General features: G+C 49.4%; 2 protein-coding genes across 3 annotated transcripts in view; one reads left to right on the forward strand and one right to left on the reverse strand.

Moving 5' to 3' along the window:
• ADAMTSL1 (ADAMTS like 1) overlaps window positions 1-2770 on the forward strand; it is a gene marked incomplete at both ends in the record, with an annotated part of 462446 nt that extends 459676 nt beyond the window's left edge. For both annotated transcript variants that reach the window (XM_082843595.1, XM_082843596.1), the window contains 3 exons: window positions 76-185; window positions 972-1192; window positions 2664-2770. In XM_082843595.1, the coding sequence (XP_082699721.1) occupies window positions 76-185; window positions 972-1192; window positions 2664-2770 (438 nt within the window). The remainder of the gene's footprint in view (window positions 1-75; window positions 186-971; window positions 1193-2663) is intronic.
• Window positions 2771-21835: 19065 nt separating this feature from the next.
• SAXO1 (stabilizer of axonemal microtubules 1) overlaps window positions 21836-24807 on the reverse strand; it is a 94518-nt gene continuing 91546 nt past the window's right edge. Inside the window, exon 4 of the mRNA XM_082843597.1 lies at window positions 21836-23083. Within this exon, the coding sequence (XP_082699723.1) occupies window positions 22080-23083 (1004 nt within the window). The 3' untranslated portion in view covers window positions 21836-22079. The remainder of the gene's footprint in view (window positions 23084-24807) is intronic.

Here is a 24807-nt window from a genome sequence, read left to right on the forward strand (position 1 = left end):
GCCCCACGCAGCCTGGGCATTGCAGCCTGTCCTGTGACTTGGCTAACGTGTATGTCACCTGTTTCTGCTTCCCAGTGCAACGGGCCTTGCGTCGGGCCTCGCCTCGCCGTGCAGCACAGACAAGTCTTCTGTCAGACCCGGGATGGCATCACCTTACCATCAGAGCAGTGCAGCGCCCTTCCGAGGTAAGACAGAGCCATGGACTGCCTTTTCCCAGGCCCTGTGTCAATAGCACGGAAAGACGGTGGTAAGTAAACGTTTCTCCTCCAAACTTCCATGGTCCCAGCGGTCACCTCCATTCTCCCCAGGTCACTGGCCTCCTAGAGGTAGATGGCTCAGTGGTGGCCTCGTGCTTACTGAATGGGCCAGGCTGGGCTTTCCCCTTTCGGAGATGGAGAGAGAATGCAGAGGATGCTGTTCCTCTGAGGAGGCCTGATGGCACAAGAGACCCGTGCTGGCTACAGGGTGGACAGGAGGTCAGGTCCACAAAGTGGGCACCAGACCCCAAAGGCTCCACCAGCCTCTCACTCTTGTCCACCTCCCTCTAGAAGTTATGCTGAGACCCCTGTCCCCAGGTCTCAGCCTACCATTCCTATCCAGCCCCCAGCCCCTGTCATCCTTCCTTCCCTTGGGGAGAGGGCTCATCACCCGCCTCGCTAAGGTCCCCGCCCCCGAGAGCGGCTCTGCCGTCCCCCACCCCGGTAGAGCTCATTCTCAGGTCATGCAGTGACACGGACATTGTAGAGATGAGCAGACAGAGGCCCAGTGAGAGGAAGGGGTCTTCTGAGACCCTACAGCCGTTCAGTAACAGAGCAGGGATCAGTACCCAGGGCTGGCAGCGCTGGGAGTTCTGAGAACTGAGTTCTCAGGGATACCTGAGATTTGGGGGTTTCCAGCACTGTTTTCACATCAGCTCCCCTGATTCATCCCCCAGAGAGGCAGACCCTAATCCTGCCACCCTCCTACCACAGGCCCGTGAGCACCCAGAACTGCTGGTCCGAAGCCTGCAGCGTACACTGGAGGGTCAGCCTGTGGACCCTGTGCACGGCGACCTGCGGCAACTACGGCTTCCAGTCCCGGCGCGTGGAGTGCGTGCACGCCCGCACCAACAAGGCAGTGCCCGAGCACCTCTGCTCCTGGGGGCCCCGGCCCACCAACTGGCAGCGCTGCAACATCACCCCGTGTGAAAACAGTACGTTCCAACCCCACAGAGCCTTCTGCAGATTCCCCACGAGGCGTCAGGTGCAGCGGGCAGTCCCCGGAACTCAGCCTGAGCATAGGGCAGTGGACCAGCTTTCCCAAGGATCCAGCTAGGGCTGGAGTTGTCTATTTTCAGAGGGTGCATGGGTGCATGCAGGCGAGCAAAGGTGCATGCGAGGATATACATGCACGTGTCCAGCCCACAAGAGATGGCTGGGTGTGGCCCAAGGGCTCCATCCTGGCCCCTGAGACAGCCAGGTGCCTTTGGCCAAGTGCTGGATGAAATCAGCCTCCAGCTCACCTACGGGAGTCTGGCTGGTACCCAGAGGGGACAACTAAACAATGGCTCTTGGGGAGAAAGCACTGTTTGCGCCCAAGCAGCACACAGAGCACCTCCCGCTGAGCCAACCCTGCACCCATCACGGCTCTGCGTCTCACAGAACGAGGACCTGCCGACCCCCACCCTCCTTCGCAGCCCCGTGGGCACCCACCGGTCTGTGCAGGAGCCACACCTAGGATCTGATACTCATTCACTCCCTCTTCCCTCAAGTCTAGACCCCTCCTCCTTAGCCCAGCACCAGCGTTTGTATCCCCATTGGGTGAGGATCTATTTTTCTCTTCCTCTGGACCCAAAACAAATTGGAGGTGCTTCTCCACAGGGAAGGAGACAAAGCATGAAGCAAAGAAAAGGGAATTTTTAAATGTTGCTGTGCCGTTTCCCCCGCAAACAGGGCCACACTGAGCCTCAGATTCCCCACGCTGAGCAGATGCCGTGTAGGCAAACAGTGCCAGTCCTTTTTCTACACAGGGTGGGATTGTATATGTCCTCTCGTGTGATGCTGACCCATCTCTGTCAGCTCCCCATACTCAGGACCACCGTTCCACGAAAGTAGTTCAGACTTACTATATTAACCGCAGGTGTCCACGGCCCGAATCCACGTCAGCCTGTGCCAATACCGAACTAGGACGCCACGGCGCTCTGGTAGGCACGGTGAGGGGAAGGGGTAGAGAGGCTCGGGAGAGAGGACGAGCACATGAAGCTTCACGGGGGGAAAGGAAGGCTCGCGTTACAGGCGGTGAAGCCACCAGACAGGTCCTCACTTGCACACCACCCCGAAGTGGAGCAGAATTTAGTCCTTCTGGGAAGCAGCTCAAGGAGGAAAAGCATCAATCAGTCAGACACTCAAACGCCACGGGAAAGGCCCCCCCGCCCAGGAGGTGAGGCGGTCCTGAGCGCCTTCAGGAAGGAAGGGGGCTATCGGTATTCGGCCCCCAGTCGCAGCCTGAGCTGCCCCCATGGTTGGCAGCCTGGGGAGCAAGTGGCCGAGCTCCACCGGAGCAAGGCCAGCCCAGAGGCCTCCAGCACGGGTGTCTGGTGCCCAAGGCAGACCCCAGGAGGCACCCGGTGGCCACGGCTGTTACCGAGCCTCCGTTTCACCTCTCCTTTCTGTCCCCTTTCCCAGTGGAGTGCAGAGATACCACCAGGTACTGTGAGAAGGTGAAACAGCTGAAACTCTGCCAACTCAGCCAGTTCAAATCTCGCTGCTGTGGGACTTGCGGCAAAGCGTGAAGACAGGACGCGGGGAGAACGCTACCCTGGCAGCACGGAGGACTCACGCAACCACCTTGGACAGAACTTAAGCTTTCTTCGTTTTATTTATTTATTTCCCCCTCTCCACCCTCCACCACACACACCCTCGTCAACCTCCTCCCTTGCCCTTCCCCCTCCCCAGACATGAGGACCCCAGCATGTCTTCTCTCTCAGTTAGCTGGAGGACAGAATGAGGGGACAGGACAAGGACGGAGGTCTAACGGAGGTTGCAGAGCAGACCGGGCCAGACAGAAAGAGCTCCCTGGAAGAGAGCCAGCTCCCTCCCCAACCTGAGTCCCAGGGAGACCTAGGAAGAGGCCAGCGCAGCCCCCCGGGGCCAGCAGGGAGCCAGAGCCACGGTAGACGGGAGAGAGAGGCAGAAGGGGAGGGTGCCAGAGGGTTTGTGAAGCATCGGTACTGACTCCGGACAGCCAACAGCATCTCTCCTGGCAGGAGATGGTTAAGGCAGGGGAGGGAGGACACCATCCATGCTTGAGAACCCAGCCCAGGACTCAGCTCTTCCAGTGGGGGGCACAGAGCAATGAGAACTCAAACCACGGTGGAGGTAAAGGGGAGCCAATCCAAGTAGGCCTAAAGCGCACAGCGATGCAGAAAACGAAGTGGGGAAGGAAGGGACAGAAGCACAAAGAAGCCTGTGCGAGTTCCTGAGAGGGGGAGCGAAGGGGACAGGGGAGCGAGCGGGCAGCCACACGAGGCTCTGAACCACGAGCCCGAGTGCCTGGGGTACCAGTGCAGGCTCAGGGGAGTCTGCGGTGCTCAGCTCTGCTGCCCCCAGGAAGGCACAGCCCTGGGGCCCGGGCCCCTCCCTGCAGCGGAGAGGGGTCCCCGAGCGAGCCGCTCTGTGAACTTCTGCCCCTTCCCCCCATGGCAGAGCTGGTGAGACAGCGGCGGGGCCTAGCTGCGCAGTCAGGCCACCCCTGGCGTCTCTGAATCAAGCATCCCCCAGCCCGGAACGAACTGCTGACCTGGGCCAGGGTGTTTCGCTCATGAGTAGGCTGGGTTTCCTGCCTATATGGTTTTTACTGCTCCACCTGAGGGCCAAGGACTGGGGTCAGCTGGCCAAAAACCAACCCACTATTCCAGTTGCCAGGGTATCCAACAGAGGAGAGCGACCAGGGCACCCGTGGAACCGCAGGCTTGCGTGGGCCCCTCCCGGGGCACGGTGACGGCTGCCCTGTATTCAGACAACAGGCCGGGGCGGGGCGCTGGGGCACAGAGGCAAAGCCAAAGGATAACTAAAGCTTCCCAGACGCTCCTCAAAGGCTTTTCAACCCCTTCCCTCCACACAGTGAAATACTATGAACTCTACCAGAATTAAAATACATTGGTTTTGCTAACTCAGTGGGCAAGGCGGCATACGCACTCCAGGAATGCCCGTCAGCTACAGTAGCGTGGCTGCAGCAAAGTGGCAAAACTGAAAATCTGGGACATCGTGGCTCATTGTCGATGAAAGTGCTCACTCAGCGGAGCGGTTTGGGGGCGAGTGATTTTGGCCTGCGCCCCCCAATCCCCGTTGCCACCATTTAGTAGCAGCTGGGGCAGAGCAGGGTGGCCGGAGTCACTCACCCCTCAGCCGAACCGCCCCCTCACATACAGACTCGCAAAACGTCACACACCTCGGGGCCACCACTGACATCAGGGCTGCATTTTCTAGCCAGCCTGGAAGTACAAGTTAGTGGGGGAGACATTACGCTTTGTGTTCTCCCCAGGTGAGCTACGGACAGTTAAGGTGGTTCTTTCTTCCTCACCACAATAATGGGCTCTAAGAAATCATGTTCCTAAAAATCAGTGTAATGTTTATTTAAAATAAAAGAGAATGTTTTCTATGTATATCTTTTGTGAATATTTATTAGGATTTCCTGTATAAAAAAGTGCAATATTAATAATTGTACATTGTCTTCCAGAAAAAAACAAATTATTTGGGGGACTTTTTATTAACTTCCTGCAGTTGTGTTCCTGTAAACTCGGTGGTGATTATTGTATTGTTCCTATTTTTAATAGAACCTGATGTTTAACTCTGGATCCATTCGCTGTGTACAGAATACATTGTAAAAGCTAGCACAGGATGACAGGGCAATAAGAGGGGATTCGTTTGTGACACAATAGTTATGCATGGAATGTGCAAGACAGATTCCATACTACTACTAATGTGGTTGATACTATCTAGCTCAATAGCTATGGAAAACCAGTGGCCAATATTTACATTTCCTAAATAGCAGGTGTCCTCCAGCTCCACCACGTGTCGGGTTGTAGCAGGTGGAGGCGGGTTTCAGAGTGAGCTTGGAGGACCTAGGTTTGGGGCGGGCAGCAGCGTGCTCCTTGCATGAGATGAATGTACATTTACTGTCTGTTCTGTGAATTGTGACTCGGCAGCACCAGAAGATTATTAGGGCTGCTGAAGAATGTGGAAGGCAGCACTTCCTCCCCTAAAACACAAAACTCTATTTATATTTTTTGTACAGATAATACAGCTTATTTATTTAAATCTTGTCGTCCGAGTCTCTATTAAGCTCAGCCTTCCTCTCTTGTTTTGGGCAGGGGGGTGAGGCTGGTTCCCAGTCACTTACGTGAGTTTGGCTAAAATGGAAGAATCGCAGTTTGCAGCTTTGCATGGGAAGCTGGGGGCCATGAACCCAGAGGAGCTAGATGTGCACAAATTGAGGCTTACTGCTGTCTTTGACAATCATCTCATTTATGACCCTGTGTGTCAGCAGACCTCGGAGAGATGGAGGATTTGGTTCCAGACCACTGCAGTAAAGCAGATATCACAATAAAGGAATTCCCACGAAGTTTTTGGTTTCGCAGTGCATATAAAAAGTATGTTTACACTATACTGTAGTCTATTAAGTGTATAATAGCATTATGTCTTTAAAAACAATGTACATACCTTAGGTAAAAATACGTTTTTGCTAGAAAATGCTAACGATCACCTGAGCCTTCAGCAAGTCACAGTAGTAACATCAAAGGTCACTGATCACGGATCACCACAGCAAATGTAATCATGATGAAAAATTTGAAATATTGTGAGAATTAACAAAACGTGACACAAAGACACAAAGTGAGCGAATGAATGTTGTTTGAAAACTGGCGCCAACAGACCTGCTCAGGGTGGGGTTGCCACAAACCTTCCATTTGTAATACACACAGTATCTGCGACCCACAACAGAGCAAAGCACGATGAAGCGTGGTACATGCCTGTGGTGGGAAGAAGGGAGCCACGGCACCGTCAGGAAGAAGAGCGAGTGCAGACATCTCGGTGGCGGGTTGGGGGGGCGGGTGTGTGTGTGTGCAGACTCGGAGCAGGAGGGGTCTCACTCCCGGTCAGGCTTCCTACCCCGAGGGCATGCACCGCATGCAGTGGCTGCGTGCTGAAATCCTGGGTGTGCGCCCTTGTCGGGGCTCCCATCTATAGATCATTCCTACATTCAATCCTCACATGCACCCTGTGATCATCTCCATTGACATGTGGGTAGACAGAGACCCACAGAAGCCCAAGGTCACCCAGAATTCAAACCTGAGCAGCCTGGCTTCTTAGCCAGAGCCCTGCTCTTCCCCGCTATGCCGGCCTCAGCTCCTCCGTGCGCAAGCCGAGCAGCTGTGGCCGCCCAGGTGCAGGCACCTTTCTCTCCTACCGCTCAGAGGTTGGGAGAAGACGATGGCGGGACTTTTAATGGAGCTGTTGCTTTCTCACCCCCTAAAATCAATTCTCATGGCACTGTAGGGCTCCTAGCTCCCCCTACTTTTAAAGCATTTAATAAAGCTACTATAGAGAGTGCAGAAACAAAAGCATACTTGTAGGGTTCTATATAAACAGGCTCTGGTGAAAGGGCAGCGTGTCCCCAGACCCGGAAGATGTCCACACAGGGACCTTTGTGTGAGATACGCTCCAGGGGACCCCAGCCCAACTCCAGCCTGTTTCCAGCAACTCACCCCAGCACGCGACACTCTGCCGAACAGCGTAAAAATATGCCAGAAAGCTCTTCTTGAAATTCTAACTATTTTCTAAGGAGTTGTGGGGTTTGCTTTAAAGAAAAGACCGATGCTAGCGCTATAAGTACTCACATACCAGCAACCAAACAATGTTCCACAGAGACCCCCGTGGAGGGTTTTGTGGGGGGAAGGAGTCAGAGACGCCAGAGCGAAAAGCCAGGAAGGCTCAAAGGGTGGGAAGGGCTCAGACAGCACGTATGGAAAATCTTCCAGCCAAAATCACAAAGCTCATTCAGCAGGCGAAAAAGAGAGATTCTGACCAAGATGCCACCAACCACAGTGTAAAAGTTTGGAATCTTAACCATGAGCCAGTCCTAGGATTGTAACGCCTCCTGCGAGAGTGCCCTGCTTGGCCTCAGGGGTTTCCAGGACTTTGACGAGATGAGCTCAGAAAGTCTGTGGGCCCACCGAGACCAGACTGATCAACAATCACCAGAGCTCACTCATGTCCCAGCCTCCTCACCTTTGAAGAGAGGATACCTCATGGGATAGGGCTGTTGTAAAGAACTGGTTCATTCCTGTCGAGGAAATAGAAGGGGGCCTGGCATGTCACTGAACCATTCACTGAATGTTAATTGCTATTATCATCATCCGGGCTACCTTAGAGAGATGGGGAGATGACGGGCAGGGCTGGCAGAACGTTTGCTACGTCACATTACTTCCCATTGTCAGCTTTCAGAGACCCTTGCTTATGTTTCCATTTTCAATTGAGAAACACATCAGTCATTCCTTAAAAGTTTAGTACCAGACAATAGCGTAAACAAGAGAGGTATTAGTGAACCAAGCTCTGTATCTTGGAAGAAAACAGATCCATCCACGTAGCAAACTCAAACATTCACCAAAATACTGACAAACTTCCAGAAATACTTCCCGAGACAGATATTATTTTATAATCCCAAAGTACAACATAGTCTCAATTCAAAATACCCAAATGTACACATAAATGCCATCTCCTTTGATTTAGTTTAAAAAAAAAAAAAGAAGATGGAGAAATAGTCATTCATGAGCAAATTCACAAGTAAAGTAAAGTAAAAGGTAAAATTAAGGATATCTCACTTACCAAGTGGTACGCTTTCTCATCAACAGCATGGTATTATCCTCTCACCTCATCCTGCAAATAAACCTAAAGGAAATAACCCAATTTTATTAATGGTTCTCAGCTTAAATGAGACAAGTTAGATCTCAATAATCTATCCGCAGGGCTCCCCACAATAGGCAAATTCATCCACAAGGAGAAACGGAATCGTGGGGTAGAGAGAAGGACGAAGCTTTTGGGAAATAACCCAATGAAAGCTGACCTGTCTAGCAAGCTTACCCATGGGAGAATAAATTAGGAAACAAAATGAGGTGACACCCCCTTGGTTTTTTCTCTCTCTGTCCCGCATTTCGTTTGATGAACCAACTGTGATTTAAGGACTTCAGGATTCAGACTCAGAATGCACTGAATGTGAGTTAAATCAGGGAAGGTTATCTACCCATGTCATAGACTGCCAGTGAGGAAAATATCGGTGTCGATGCAAGCCTTGAAGCGAATAGTAAAGAAGTGAATACCCAATGAATTCTACCAATCCTCTAAGATTAATCTAAAATTGTTATCTTCCCCCACCCACCCATCCTGTCCACTTGGAGATACTTTCACAGGTCAAATGTGTGTGAGCTGATCAGAGACTGTTATCTTCAACCAAATCTTAGCTTCTTACTCACAGCACCCCAAGGTTTTCAACTGTTTGCTGCCACCCCTAAAATTGGAAGGCAGGTATGGGTAATGAAGCGTCTGCTAATAAGAACTGAGCTGTCACCTTCTCTGTCAACAAGAGGTTTACAGCTTCACTCAGATGCATTCTGTGAAGCACCTGGTCTCCATCAACCACATGTGTCACGCTTCTGATAACACAATATACAGATGTCACTCACCTCTGTTTTCCAAAGGCAAAATCCAACTTCAACCAAGGATTTCCCAGGCTGCTCCTAAAGAAAGAGTTTATATATGTGTAAACAGACATTAAATGTGCAGTTTTATGTGAGTGAAGAGAAAGCAGACAGTGGGGAATGGTTCTCCTGCCGAACATAAATAATGTTTGCTTAAGCAGAATGCTTAGGAGGACCTGAGAGATTGCACAGTCAGCACCCAGACCAGAAAGCAGGCCCGGGAAACCTGCTCCCTCCCTCTCCAAGATGCCATAAACAGCCTTCCTCCAGGTCTTTGTGATACCAGGGTTGACCTCGTTACAAATCCCACGAAGGACAGTAGACAAGCTGTGAACAACTTAGTTACCAGGTGAGCAACTCTAGGAAAGGTTTAATGGTCAAGGAAGGGAGTGCGGTGATGAAGTGTGTCATGGGCTTGGTTTTATTCCCCCAATCCCCACCACCATTTTTTTAAATAACAATGAAAGGGCCAGGAAATGACGTAGCTGAGGTCAGCTGAAGGTTGATGAAGTTGTTCGCCAGTCATCCAGGTAGCTCTCTGTCCCACAGCTGGAGCTCAGCAAGTCACAGTGCCAGGGCACAGAGCAGGTGCCAGATTCATGGACCAGCCACTCCTGAGCTGGATTTCTTCACCTGCACACCTCCCTGCTACTGGACTGGAGACACTCAAGGTAACCACCTGGGAGCAAACCCCCATGACCTAGATCCTCCCCTCCTTTTGCACTTGTGAAGGTCTAGCCTTTGCAACTTGGGCCCAGCTGGGATGGAAAACCACCAGCCTCTTCATCTGGTCCTACTGGACCTCACTCTACTCGCCCCTACCAGGTAGTCCTCTGTCTCTTCTGATCTCATCTCCTTCCCCCTGGTTTCTTTTCCCATCACATACCTTTCCTTTCCCTCAGAGTTTGACCAGCTCTAACTAAGCACCAACTCTGTGCCAGGCCCAGGCTGGACCCTGAGGCCACAGGGTGAAAGCCTAGTCTCTGCTTTGAGCCCCACCAAGAAAGCAGACACATCCCACCACTAACGCAACGTGCCCTACTCTTCCAAGTTTGGGGGATTCTCCAGCCCAGCTTTCTTCCTCATTTGGTCCTGTCCAGTCAGCAAGCCAGGGATCGCTCCTTTTATTCCTAATCCTCTCTCACTGGGGCTTTTACAAAGGTATCCCGACTGGAGTCCAGTCTCTTCCAATCCACTTCCCATATAGCAGCCAGCACTCTTCTTATACTACCTGCAAATACATCAACGTAAACTGGTGCATACGTGTAAAATTAACTTAAACCTACACCCTGGGACTTCCCTGGTGACTCAATGTACAAGACTCCATGCTCCCAATGCAGGGGGACTGCGTTCGATCCCTGGTCAGGGCACTGTATCCCACATGCATGCCACAACTAAGGATCCCACGTACCACAACTAAGGAGCCCAAGAGCCACAACTCAGGAGCCCACCTGCAGCAACTAAGACCAGCACAACCAAATAAATAAATAAATATTTTTTTAAAAAAGCCCTACACCCTAGGAGGCAGCTAGCTAACAATTTAATTACCTATTCATGAATCTACCCTCCAAAAGTGACCATTGCAAGCGTTTCAAATATCGTTATCTAAATCTGCACCAGAAGGTTTGTCAATTACACAAAGTTCATTAATTACACACCAGTGAAATTAGCTGTATTAGAGGACTGGAAAGGGTACACAAGCACCACTGCCCTTGTACAAACCATCTAAGTATCCAGCAAACCCAGCAGCCTAGAGCTGCAAGTCCAGAGCTCTCCTTGGTCCTGTGTATCCCCACTCCCCGCACCCAACCCTTGCTTGATCTGACCAGAGAAGTTTCTGGCTGATCTTACCACAAGAACAACCACCGTGGAGTAACTGTCAGAGTGCCTAGGGTTGTAATGATAGGATTTATTCAGGTTCACAGAGCAGGTTATGTGGCAGCACTGGGCCAGTTGGCGAGCATTTATGCCTGTCCCAGAATTTGGTCTGAGATTGTTTCCACTGAAACACACCATCTTAGGGAGAGAGGCTGTGTCGGTGGAAACACAGAACTCCGGCCTCTCTTAATGGAGCTCCCATTTTACCAAGATAACCTGGAAACTGTTGGTCAGCCAAAACAGCTTAAATTCATTCACAAAGAAATATTCTCAAAAGACGGTTTGGGTTATACCAGTCCTCTGTTTTTTTAAAGCCTTCTCCACCTTCCTACTTTGTCAGGATAAGGGACAGACTCCTTAAAATGTCCTGAGGCACCCTGCAAAAGCCCAGCCTCATCTCTGGCTGCTTTCTCTGGGTGACTGGCCTCAGTTCCTTGAAGGCTCCAGGGCCCATCCTCCTTCCCCTTGTCACCTTCCCATGAGCCATGGAACACTGGCCGCCATACCCCCCACCACCTACTCCTCCCTTGGGAGTTTCCCTGGCAGCCAGGGTGGGACGAATATGGAGGCTGTCAGATTTAGTTACCACATCTCCTCTTGTAAATAGAGTGCTAAAACGATCTGTTGTTTTGCTGAAAAGATGATGATGGGTGGGGATAAAGACGACAATGACCAACGGAAGACTATACTGCATGACGTGATAGAAGGACGAAGAAATCCTAAAGGACGAGATCTGGATAACTGTGGCTGGAGAGGCTGGGGAGAGAGGAGACAGAGGAGGGAAGGGGGAGAGGTGAGGGGAGTCCCACCTCAGCATCATACTTACAATCTCAAGGAAGCCATCACCACTCTTCAAGCTAACTCCCTGCCCTCTCCCTCCCTCCAAGCACCCAACACAATGACAATCACCTGACCCATCCCGGTGCCTGGTAACTCAGAAGATCTTTCCTTCTGTACTTCAAGAAAGACCCCTTTCTCCCTAAAAGCTGTAGTGGAGAAAGGAGAGGCAGAAAGAGGAAACATGTCTGGAAATTCTAGGATATTCCAGTCACCCCTTACCAGGGACCACACTGGGACCACAGCAGTAAGTGGAAGTGCCAGGCCTGTCTGGCTGCAGAGCCTCTTCAAAGGCCTCACTGCACCTCGCTTCCCATTTGAATGGCGGTCCTGCATTCAGATGCCCTATCCCAGCCCGCCTCGACCTCAGTGGACAGCAACTCCATCCTTCCAGGCACTCAGCCCAAAGGTTCTGGAGTCATGCTGATTCCCTGTTAATCTCACTCCACCTCCAATGAGCAACACAGTGTAGTCTACTCATTGCCCCCATTTCTACCAGCCAGGTGTGGACCTGAATCATTCTCTACGTCATAAGCCTCCTGCCGAGCCCTGCTTCTACCCTTGCCCACTGCCGCCCCTCACAGCAGCCGTCAGGGTGACCACAGTGACAGCTGTAATAGAAACCTGATCTGGGCACTTCTCAGTTGGCTCCCCTTAGAGTAAAAGCCAAATTCCTGGCAATGGTCTCTACAGCCCTCACGGGCCTCCTGACTGCTCCCTGGACACCCCTAGACCAAACTGTGCCCACCCTGGGGCCTTTGCACTAGCTGCTCCCCGACAGCCTCACCTCTCCCTTTGAGACTCTCAAGGACCCCCTTCTCAGTGAGGTCCACCCGGACCGTTCCCTTCAAGACACCCTGTACCTCCCAGAGCTCCCGGGCCCTCTTTCATCCCGACCACCTTTTCCTTTTCCCATGGCTCTTATCACCTTCTAACTTACAATACACAGGAGGCTTTTTATTTATCATGTGCGTATTACTGCATTTCTATTATATATTCCACACTATTAGATAGTCATATATTAGTGAACTGCACAGTCCACCTATTTATTATTGAACGTCTGTCTCCCCCACTAGACTGTAAGCCCCACGAAGGGTAGGATCTGCATCTGCTCTGTTTACTGATATAGCCCGAAGCACCTAATAAATATTTTCTGAAGGAATGAACCAATCTATGTATGTATGTGTGTACAGGTGGCTGGGAGGGGGAGGACGAGGGAGGGTGGTCAGCGCTATGACAGACGGGGCGTGCTGTCCCTCCTGGTGACGGAGCTGAGACAGTAGCTATAGGACTGTGGGGGGCAGGGAGGCGTATCTAGGGGGCGGAGGCACATATGATGGGATGTGTGGAGGGAGAAGGGAATATTTCTGAGAAACCACCCATCAGACAGGGAATTCATTGGATGGAGTAGAGGAAACGAAAGCCCATGGAGACGCGGGAGAACACCTAAGGGCCATCTGGATGGGTCCCCTGGAGGTGCCCACAGGGCAAGGGCATGGCGAGAACTATGGCTGACCCAGGAGTCTGGGAAAAGGGCTGCACAGACACTGTGATAGCCTCAAGTCAGACAGACCCCTGGGGCAGCCAGGCAAGCAGAGGTAGGAGATACAGCAATGTTCGGATCTCAGGGACACAGCCTCCCTTTGAGAGCTTATAATAAAACATACACAGCAGATGTGACTGTATGTTACCAAATCACAAGATGAAAATAACTTTTTCCTTGGAAAATCCCAAGGGATCTTTTTCTAAAGTGATTAACTATTTTAGACCAAAAGCTTAAAATGTAAAAATCTCTGCAAATAACCTTCATCTCTAAATGTAATCATTCCTCATTATACATTACACTTGTAAGTAAGTGAGTATCATGGAAAGAAGCCCTATTGCAACTTAATCAACATTTTTGTATCTATGTGTGTGTGTGTGTGTGTGTGTGTGTGTGTGTGTGTGTGTGTGTGTGTGTGTGTCCAGAAGCAATTAGTGACTAGGTCTGAATGCTAACTCAGTACTAGGTACAGTGGCGAATCACTCACACATACAATTACCATTCCCAAAGTTCTTTCAACCTTATTATTTCTGAAGCCACACACCTGCAAACCACAGAGCCTTTTAAAAGCTTTCCAAATTCCATTTTTTTCTCTCAACTTCAAGAGCCTCCTGCCTCTCTCTAGTAGCGCTCCCCTTCCTCCAAATCCACGGCATCATTCAAAAACATCTTCACTGTTCACAAGGTTTGTTTTACATACACAAGGTTTGTGTGTGTATAAAGTGAGGTGGTATGTGCTGGTGCTGTGGGAACTCGACAGAGTACGGCACAGGAGATACGCACTTGTGTCCACCGTCCCGTGCGTGAACTTTCTCAGGCTCCCTGTGCCCTGCGCTCCGGCTGTGCCATAACTTCCCATTTACCAAGAAGCCACACGATCTCAACGGACGGTGAGCGGGACCCTGAGGCACGGCAGGATCCACTGTGTTTCTGCATCATCGAAGAAAGGTCCGACCACATGTTTGCATGCATATGTGTTTTATCGCATTCTAAACTTCTTTGAGAAAAATGTATGATGAGAGGGAGACGCAAGAGGAAGGAGATATGGGGATATATGTATAGCTGATTCACTTTGTTATAAAGCAGAAACTAACACACCATTGTAAAGCAATTATACTCCAATAAAGATGTTTAAAAACAAAAAATCTATGATGAGCTCTTGGCAGTATTTCTCCACGTGTGTTCCAATAGGTTTTGCACAATAAAAGGACTCTGTTGTTGGAGTTGGAAATGATTGTTTCTGCCTGCTCGGCATTTACCCCTCCCTTCCCTGGAAACCATATCCCAGTTTTCTTTGGGGCATCCCCCTCACTCCCAGCCCTCCTACAGTTCGTGTAGCTCACATGGGATTGACCCCCCCCCCCCCACACACACACACACACACACTGCTCAGTGCAGGGGTGGACCCTGACTCTGGCCTGGACAGTGAGTATTTTCCGTCTCCCTGGCCATGGCCATCAGTTCCGGGACCAGCATGAGACACAGCCAGGCAAGACAGACTCAGTTTAGGGATTTTTACTGGAACCACCGGAAAGAAGCCCTTTAGCTAAAAGGATACTGTAAGGTTAGAATTGCTGGAAACTACCACATGGAAAGAGCCTGCCTAAGAGGGCAATGCAGAAGAAAAGAAAGCCAAAAGACGAAGACCAAGTCCCCATCACAGCATTCAGGCCCCTGGATCCAGCTGTGCCTAAAGCCCACAGATAAAGCCCTAGACTGTTCAACTGCCTGAACCAACAAATTCCCTTTTTCATTTGAGCACGTGTAATTTGAGCACTTACAAGAATGCTGAGTCAGGACTTCCCTGGTGGCGCAGCGGTTGGGAATCCGCCTGCCAGTGCAGGAGACACGGGTTCAAGCCCTGGTCCGGGAGGATCCCACATGCCACGGAGCAACTGGGCCCGTGCGCCACAACTACTGAGCCTGTGCTCTAGAGCCAGCAAGACACAAAGACTGAGCCCACGTGCCGCAACTACTGAGCCCTCATGCCTAGGGCCCGTGCTCTGCAGCAAGAGAAGCCACCGCAGTGGGAAGCCCACACACCGCCAACGAAGGGTGGCCCCCGCTCGCCGCAACTAGACAAAGCCCACACGCAGCAGCAAAGACCGAACGCAGCCAAAAATAAATAAAAGAAAAAGATAAATAAATAAAAGAATGCTGAGTCACAGCCTGGGTTATACAAAGTTAAACAAGGTGCCTTTACTATAGTGTTTCACAGACCTTTCAAAGGATTAATATGCATCATGCATCTCCAACAGGAGGCTCTAACATGCAGCCTTTCCCAAACTTAGACGTCCAATGAACGTTTTTGAGAACCGTATCACAGGACTGGTATTCCAAGGAAAAGACCTTGGGCTGATACATACGACCTGTAGGTTGACCTCAAGTTAAAATACTCCAAATCCCCATTCCCTTATTATTCTGGATAAATGAGATAAACGGGAATTCATTTATCCAACACTACCGATGCATTTGTCCAGCCTTTAAAAATGTGTATGATTTTTTATTCTTTTTACTAAATTGGGGTCATAAGCACAAACTATGGTATATTTTTTAGACTTAGTATGTATGCACATACGTGTGTGTGTGTGTTATATTGGGATAATGCATGAGCTGCCATACTTTTGAGTTCTGCCCTTTTTAATTGGGTTTATTTTATTTTATTTTATTTTGGCCTCTAGTCCCACTGCCAAGCTATTAGCTGTCACTGCTTTCTGCTCTAAATGTGTCTACTTCTAGCAGCAGAGTCTCTGACTCTTCTCTGGGCTAGTAAACCAGGTAAGAGAAGCTCTTTGGGAACTTTGTGTGTTTAAAAAAAAAAAAAAGTGTGGAGGACGGGCCAACATGCTGAGAGTGAGCGCTGCGTAAAGCACCTGAGTTTCCATACATGAATTGCATGTCAGTGACTTTGGCAGATTAAAAGCGGCGTATTTCCAGGTTCTTGCCTCAGTTTGGGACAGCTGAAGTTTCCAAATAACTGACCTCCAAATATAAGAGATGTTACCATGCTTAGCCAAGAAAAGAGCCCCTCCAAGTCAACAGTAAGCAACGCGCCCTGCTTAGAAACTTCAAAATGAAAAAGGTTTGTTGGGTTTTTTTATGCCCAGGAGAGCCTATAGTCCAAAAAAATTCCGTTTCTTAGTTTATAAGTCATTCACTGGCATAGATGTCAAATTTCAGTCATTTTTCAGGTATTCTGTCTGTCTATAACTCTCAAGTAGCTGCTTGCCTGTTTTAAGGAGTATTTGTGGGCTCCCCTGTCCTATAACATGAAATGGATGGGGTATTGGGGACATCAGGGAAGAAACCAAGCTTCCCCCTTGTTGTTGAAAGAACAGCCTTGGTCCCGATGAGATGAGGCGTGCAGGCGGGCTGGCTGGTCTTGGGCATTAAAAGCCCAAGAAAATCAGTGTTTTAAATTCAACCACAGGAATGGAAAGTTCCTGAATCCTTTCAGTTAGCATCAAGCTGGGTTTGCTGCCACACTTCAATTGACGAGGAAAACCCATCAGTACGTCTCACGTCGGCATCCAACCCTGTGACCCAGAGGTACGGCTTAAAGAGGAGCCCAGCTTAGCATTGCCCTGATGCCCCTTCCGGAATCCAGAGCACGTGTTCTGAAAGGCTCCCCCAGTGCACCCCCAACGTGGGGAGGAACCAAGCACCTGCTCAGCCAGCCATGTGGAAACTCTGAGCCTGCCTGGCCGAAGTAAACACCCCTGTCTGTCCCCACCCCTGGTGTTTATGCTCAGAAGGGCCTCTGTCCTCCACTTCACTTCAAGGCCTGAGGACCAGATGCAGGCCCGGGTGATGGCTGGGCAGGCCTGAGGAGCCAGGGGGCCGTTTAAGCTGCAATTAGGACCTGTACACACCCCTCACCCGCCCTGCCCACTTCCTCTTGACAACTGCACAGCTGAAGAGCACTTTTGGAGGAAACGGATTGCTCAGCCCATCTTCATGGCCTAAATGACCAGATCCCAAAAAGGCGCGCCCCTCTGGGAAGGTTCTGCTGTGCCGATCCCATGGCCTTGGGGCACTTTGCTTCACTCCTGCATTAGAGGCAGAAGCATGGAGCGGGGTGGGGAGCACAGCTACTCTAACCGTGTACATTACTGCAAACACTTTCAGGGCCGTGTGACTATAACGAAAAGGCGTCTGGACACAGAGCAGGGAGTGCCTGCTCCCCTGCCACCCCCAGCAAGGCCCTGGCCGGGACAGCTGCTCCCGGTGTCAGAACTGGGCTGTGATTTCCACTTAGTGGAGGGCTCTCCCTGAGCCCCCAGACCCTCCGCCATGAAATTGCTGGTGATGTCTGAAAGGGGTAGGAAGGAGGGTGACTGGGGCCGAGGACGGTGTGGGAGAGCACTGTCTGATGCCGTCTGCACAGCATTGGGGAGTAGCCTGGGGCTCAGAGGGTAGTGGCCCAAGATCCAGGGCTCCCATCACTGCATACACTGGTTGGCCCGGCACTCATTCTACACCGACTGCCCAGGTTTGCCTTTCGGTCCCATAAGCGCTAAAAGTCACCCTCCACGTGTGCTTTCCAGTGGAGAAGACCCCACAGAAGTCCATTAGTGCAGCACCACCTTCAACAGGCCCTCTGCCCAGGCAAGTGCCTTCCCGCTACGTCACATATACCATTCAACTCTAATAAAGCAATAATGAAATTATGAGCTACCACAGGCAAGAAGACGGGAGGAGGGTCATCAGTGAACAAGGGTTTTCAAGAAAATGGAAGAAGATGGGAGGTAGATGGCAGAACGAGCGTAGAGCAAAGCCCAGAATAAAAATGCCACAAGCGTGCTGGGGCTGATAGGGGGCAGGTCTGCCAGGCAGAACCCAGTAGGGGCTCAGGATTTGAAACAGCAGGTACCACAGAAAGCAGAGAGACAGTGCTGAAAATGGGGACTGCCGAAAGAATCACTGACAATGGGCCCCACCTTCCCCAGCCTCTAGACACCGCCTGGCATAAGATCTCAAAGCCAAGCCAAAACAGGGGGGCCCATCTTCAAAGACTTTGACCCCTGTGAAAACGCAACGAGCAGGAAAACGGAGATCCTTCAAGCTATTCTTGGTGCTGTATTTATGTCATAATTGGGAAGCCAAGTCGAAAGACGGTTCCTGATCTTCAAAAAATACAAGTGATGTGCCAGGGTCTTTATCCACACAGGTGGCCCCACTGGAAGGTGAACCAGGGGATAAGGGGCTCCCTGGCCACCTAGCCTGCTGACACAGGGCTGCCCCGTACAAAGCACGGGCAGGAAGACACCATCGTCAGGAGTGGGACATCCCAGCAGATGCCCCCGGGCACCATATGCTACACCAGCAGACCACATCCACCCCACCCAGGGTCTCCACACCAACTAGTCCCACTATCTCCAGCCAATCAGCCTCACCCTGAGGCCCCGCCTTCCTTAAGCAGGATAGAGTTTGCCATCTTTGGGCTTTAAAAGCTCCACCTGTTTTCTTCTCCAGAGCCTCATCCTCAGAGCATATTGGATTCTGCACTGGAGCAGGTTCCCTGCTTGGCCATAACTTTTCTTCATGTTTGATTTCTGGTCTCTAATAATTTTTCTTTTATAACCTGCTGAAAGCCTTGAAAACCCTGTGCTTTCGTAGGTGATTAAGCTCCCACATCATTCCCACAAATGAAAAATACATGAAATAAATTATAAATGTGTATTTCAAAAGAAGGCAACGTGTTTGAAGTCTTCCATCATTGGAGTTTGTTGAATAGGATGCTATGGGGTATTAGAGCAGCGTGTGCATGCATGTGCATGTGTTTTCACAGCTGCTAAAGAATCTTTCTCCCACAAACTCTTATATGGGAGTCCAATACACAGAACTGATTACAAGAAGCTACCATGGCAAAGCAGGGGAGGGGAATCAAGGCCCCATCTGCGCAGCTCACCTTCTCTTTCCCTTCTCGTGGCCCAAGTAACTTCTAAAACGACATTTCCAGGGAGCACAGTTAGCAACCCTGCCTCAGAACAACTAAAAAGTAAACTTAACTATATGAAAAAAAAGGAGGTACTTTAACTTTATAAAATATACAAAATTTAAAACATGAGCAGTTATCCTTACCTGCACACTTGTGAACACTGACCAATAAAATCACAGGTAAATTCAGCCAGGTGGAATTCAGCCATCACCACCACTGTCTTCACCACCACCGTCCTCATCCTCACCTATGTTTAATAAATTAAAGGTGAGCCAGGCCTGAGTGACTGAAACATACTCAATCATTCAATCCAAACAACAAAACCATGAGACCAGTATTGCTATTATCCACATTTTAAAGAATTTGACCAAGGTCCCATAGCTAGTGGGTGACAAGGGCCAAGATGCAAGCCCAGGTCTGCTGGACTCTCCTTGCACACTCTTAGTCATGGTGTTCCACTAGTACCCATGATAGCCACTTGTGTCCTTCTTTATGTGTTTTATGAATTTTTTTTTACTTGTATTAACCACTTTCATAAGAAGGAAGACAGGTATCAGAGGGAGAGCCAACCTTAAGTCCTAAAGAGACAGGTAAGGCAGGGATGCCCTGGGTGGCTCATCTAGCCTGGGATCACCATGGAGGTGACCCAAAATGTACCAAAGGAAGGGCTCAGAGGAAATTTCTCTCCCCAAGGGGACTCAGTGCTCCTGAATCAGCCAGGTCTGCACATCCTTCTTCAGCTTCTTCCCTTCCTACTCATCAGACACATTAGAAAAGCTTATTAGTTTTGATATAACCACACACTATCATATAACTATACTAAGAAGACGGGGGAGAGAAGGAAGGGGCGTAAAAGAATTAATATTCCTAATCTACCAAAACAGACAATGTCTAAAATTGATAAGTCAGGGACTTCCCTCATGGTGCAGGGGTTAAGAATCCGCCTGCCAATGCAGGAGACAAGGGTTCGATCCCTGGTCTGGGAAGATCCCACATGCCATGGAGCAACTAAGCCCGTGCACCACAACTACTGAGCCTGCGCTCTAGAGCCTGTGAGCCACAACTACTGAGCCCATGAGCCACAACTACTGAAGCCTGTGCCCTAGACCCCGTGCTCTGCAAAAAGAGATGGCACCCAATGAGAAGCCCACTCACCGCAACTAGAGAAAGCCCATGTGCAGCAGTGAAGACCCAATGCAGCCAAAAAAAATAAATAAAAATAGTGAGAAAATATTTTTTAAACTTTTTTTTCATTAAAAAATAAAATTGATGAATCAACAGACAGCAGTATATTATTAAGGAATTTGAAGGAAAATATTAGCAGAAACAGATCCAATAATTTACAAATTGTTCTCTGGGGAAGTCACAGTAGAGGCCAAGGGGCAGCTACTTAAGAGATTGCTACATTTTTATAAGCATTTTAGCACCATTTGGTGTTTCAAATCAAGTGCCAATATTTGATTTGTGAAAATGAAACAAAAATAATAAAACCTACCCTCCTAAGTGGTCTCCTCTAGCTTAATGGACTCCAGAAAGGAGTTCAGACAGAGACAGTGTGGTTTGATGTGGTTTGTGGAGCCATGCGGTCTGAGCCACTGCAGATGGGGGGGTGCCTGGTGTTGGGTGAACAGCCCTGGATCTTGAAACAGAAGACCTGGGTTCCAATCCTGGCCTTGGTGCTCCAAGCTCTGTGGCTTTCCGCAAGCTGCACAATCTCTCTCAGCTTCTTTACCACGTAAGGGCAGGCATCCAGACCTGATATAACCAAGAGGATTAAATAATATAGATCCCAACCCAGTGAAGCAAACCTCGTGAGAAGAAAAGGGTGGGGACCTGAATGTCTGGGCCAGGCAGGTGAGAGCCATGGAAAGACAGACTTGGATAAGAGACACAGGTTTCTTGCCTGTGAACAGGCACTGAGCTGAAATTTCCCCTCTCCCCTCCACACTGTTCCCCAGTTCCCTGAGACCGTGGAGTATATTTTAGGGTTCCACAGACTCAAAAGAGAGGTGGGTATCCGAGGTGTCAATCTGCATCCCTCTGTATGAGGCTCACCCAGACCCTGAATCCATCTTTGATCCTGGCCTGGGCCCTCCTGAACAAAGTCCCTCCTTGACTCTTCTGAATTAAAAAAAAAATCTCCAAACTACTTAGCCTTAGGATCAAACCTTAGGCCCCAAAGAGGAACCTCCAGCCCTTTCTCCAGGATAGGATCCAGCTCACCACTGTGTCAAGCCTTGTGAGAGGTCTGATCACAGCTGTCATTTTAGGACAAGCAGGTCCAGGAACCAGCCCAAGCTGAGGCCATTTTTTCCAGGTTCTGAGCATTTCGAAGAGCTCACAGCTCAAGGGCCAGCTGCCAACTGCCTGGTTGCCAAGGGTCCCTTTTTCCCCCTCCTCTCCCTGGACTCAGAGCCTGCGCTGGTTTGGGAGTGAGAGAGGTCTGGCAGGTCCATGCTTTCCTGGGACTGCCATAGAACCTCTTCCTACCCCTCCAACTCCCACGACCAGACCCACACCCATTGAGACAACACTGCTTGTGCTCATATGCCATGATGTAAAGAGGTAGAAAGATGCCCTGTGCAACAGCCCTGGGCAGAGAGAACCCAAAACAAGACTCCAGATCAGGCCCAAGGCACTCCCACCGGGACGCGGAGGCAATGAGAGAGTTAGGCTGAAATCTCCCCGAAGCTCACAAAGAACACAGCCTGCTCTCTGTGTAGACAGCATGTGGGTGAACACGTGGACCTGCAGATTCGATCCCCCCAAAGTAAAGTTTATATTCTTTGGCACTTCATACTCGGCAAGGGTTAATCATAATGTCAATTAATACAATGATTAAATTAATAAAATACATCTGGATGGGAAAAAAACCCCTCAGAGACCAGCTTTGATTCCATGAGCACAAGGTAAGGGACCCAAGAGGGGGAGACAGCAGAAGGAGGGTTAAGGGGACTAATTACCCAGTGATTAAATGTCATTTTCCTTGAGTCAAGTGATTCTCATTTTATTCAAGTGTGCTGGAAACGACGGTGAAGATTTCTTTTTTTTCATTTTGGGGAATTCTTTTTTTTTTTTTTGTCCAACGAATAACTCAATCATCTGCTTTTAAAAGTAGTCTGCAATTTCTAAATTACAATCTTTCAAAATCAAGCTGACACTGTCAACTCCTGCTGGTTAGGATTTTCTGAATCACCTACAGAAAGACGGCTGCTCGGCCGAGAGCCTGTCTGGGAAACTGGCCTGTATATTCTGTGCCCCAAAGCATCTGTTTTCTCAAAGATGTAGCCGGGAGGCTCAGGGTATGAAGCCAGGCACCTGCTCATTTTCTTAGGAGTAAAGCTGATGGTATATGTGGTCTGGCCCTCCACAGGGATATTCCGTCGGAGGCCAGACCAGGCGGGCTTACAGCTTTTGGTAGTGACGGGAGGGCAGGGCACATAGTGGGCTCGTGTGGTGGTCAGGTGGTCCAAGGGCTCGGTGGGACGTTTCAGCTGCGAGACGGGCTTGATTGGCTTGGTCTGCACGCCGACCCACTGCTTAAAGTCCTCTTTGGTCGTGGTGGAACTTTCAAAGCGGCCACCCTTCTTGACCGAGAGCACCGGTCGGCAGGACTGAGCTGGGGCACCCTTAGGGTACGTGTAGTGGGCCTGCACTGTTGTCAGAAGGTCCATCTTTTCTTCAGGAGCGACATAGGTGGCGGGAGCTTTGGAGAACATCCGGGGCGTTGGCCAAGCTTGGTACTTATCTCGAAATTCGCTGGTGTTAGAGAACGGCGTGTCTAGCACACTAGGCCTGGCTGGAGGTTTCAAGCTCTTGGCTGGCTCCCCCATCAGGCCCCGGTATGACTCGTTGTGAGTGGTAAGGCTTTCAAAGGGGATTTCACAGGGCTTGAACTTCTCCGGCTCATACACATAGCGTTTCTCCATGGGGTGGGCCACGTAGCTCATCTTGTAGTCTGTCAGATCCTCCAGGGGGATGTTACAGAGCCTGAGTGCGGCCGGAGGCTTACAGCTCTTGGTGTTCACCAGGCCCTTCATGGAGTAGTCATCCTGGTGTGTGGTTCGGCTATCAAACTTGGTTGACGCTGGCCGGTAGCTGTGTGGCACACGAAGCAGTTCTCGTCTTGGTTGGTTCCAGGGTAAATAATCAGCTGAAAATAAAGCAGAAGTGGTCATCACTCATAAATCCAGTCACTCAACCTGCATGTATTCCAAGAAGCCCCAAAGCCACAAGCCAATCTCCAGTGAGATGTTCCCTGAGACAAAGAACGGAGTAGATCCCTGCTACCACCTCAACCAAGGGCTTGGTGTTCCAACTTTGTGGTATCTGAGGGCTGCTGTGCGGAAGAGACAAATTTAGAGGAGTCTCATCATACCCACGAGGCTGCATGCAGGGATTTTAGAGGGTCCACAGTCGTGGGAGGATACAGGGAAGCGATTCCAACAGAGAAGTCCAACCGCTGGTTTACCCTGATCCAAGAACAGTTCCACTCCTCTAAGGGGAAGGTGGCCTCTGTGAATCAGCAAAGAGTGGCTGTGAAGGTGCAGGCAGGGCAGTGAGACAGGGGATTCACAACCCACCACTGCTGGGCCACCAGCCAGACCTACCAGGCCTCCCTGGTCATCCGTGGCGTGACAGCCATTAAGTCCCTATAATCTACGCAAATCAAATATGGCGCTCCAAGGGAATAAGGGCACTGTGTTGGCTAGCCAACTCGGAATCCACAGGGAATTCTCTTGCCTACAACTTTACAAAGAAAACGAAAGCAGCTTCCCAGGAGTCTTTGAGGTATATAGCCAACACCAGTGGAGTCCACAGGCACACTTTCTTTAAACAGCTTTCTTGAGGTATGATTTGTGTAACATAAAATAAAATGTACCATCCTTCATACACAATTCAATAACTTCTACAGAGTTGTGCAACTATCTATAATCAAAATCTAGTTATACTGAGTCACCTTGCTGTACAGCAGAAATTAACACAACATTGTAAATCAACTATACTTCAATAAAAAAATAAATTTAAAAAATCTATTTGTAGGTGGGAGGGAGGGAGACGCAAGAGGGAAGACATATGGGAACATATGTTTATGTATGACTGATTCACTTTGTTATAAAGCAGAAACTAACACACCATTGTAAAGCAATTATACCCCAATAAAGATGTTAAAAAAAAAATCTATTTGTAAAACATTTCCATCAACCCAAAAAATATCAATCAAGCCCATCTGCAATCTTCATTCCCATCCCTGGGCAACCATTTATCAGTTGTTGGTCTCTATAAATGTGCCTTTTTCTGGACATTTCCTATAAAGGGAATTGCACAGTAGGTAGTGTTTTGCATTGGCTTCATTCACTAAGCATGTAATGGAGGTTTATCCCTGTCATAGCATATATCAGTTCACTCCTTTTTATTGTTGAATAGTACTAGAGTATATGGATATACCAAATTTTGTTTATCCATTCATCAGTTGATGGGCATTTGAGTTGTTTTCACCTTTTGGCTATTATGAAAATTTCTGCTATGAACATTGATAGACAAGTATTTGTGTGGATATATCTTTTCATTTCTCTTACATAGACACCAAGAAGCAGAATTGATAGGTTATATGTTAAATCTATGTTTAACTTTTCAGGATACTGCAAACTCTTCCAAAGTGGGTGTGCCAGTTTACTTTCCTACCAGCAATGTATGAAGGTTCTCATTTCTCCACATCTTCAACACTTGTTATTATGGTTTGTTTTTTAATTATAGACATTCTGTAGTGGGTGTTTAGTGGTATCTCATCGTATTTTAATTTACATCTCCCTGATGACTAAAAATGTTCAGTATCTCTATATGTGCTTATTAGCCATTCATGTCTCTTTTTTGGTA

This window comes from Leucopleurus acutus (genome assembly GCF_964270905.1).
Source record: "Leucopleurus acutus genome assembly, chromosome: 7".
NCBI lineage: Eukaryota > Metazoa > Chordata > Mammalia > Artiodactyla > Delphinidae > Leucopleurus > Leucopleurus acutus.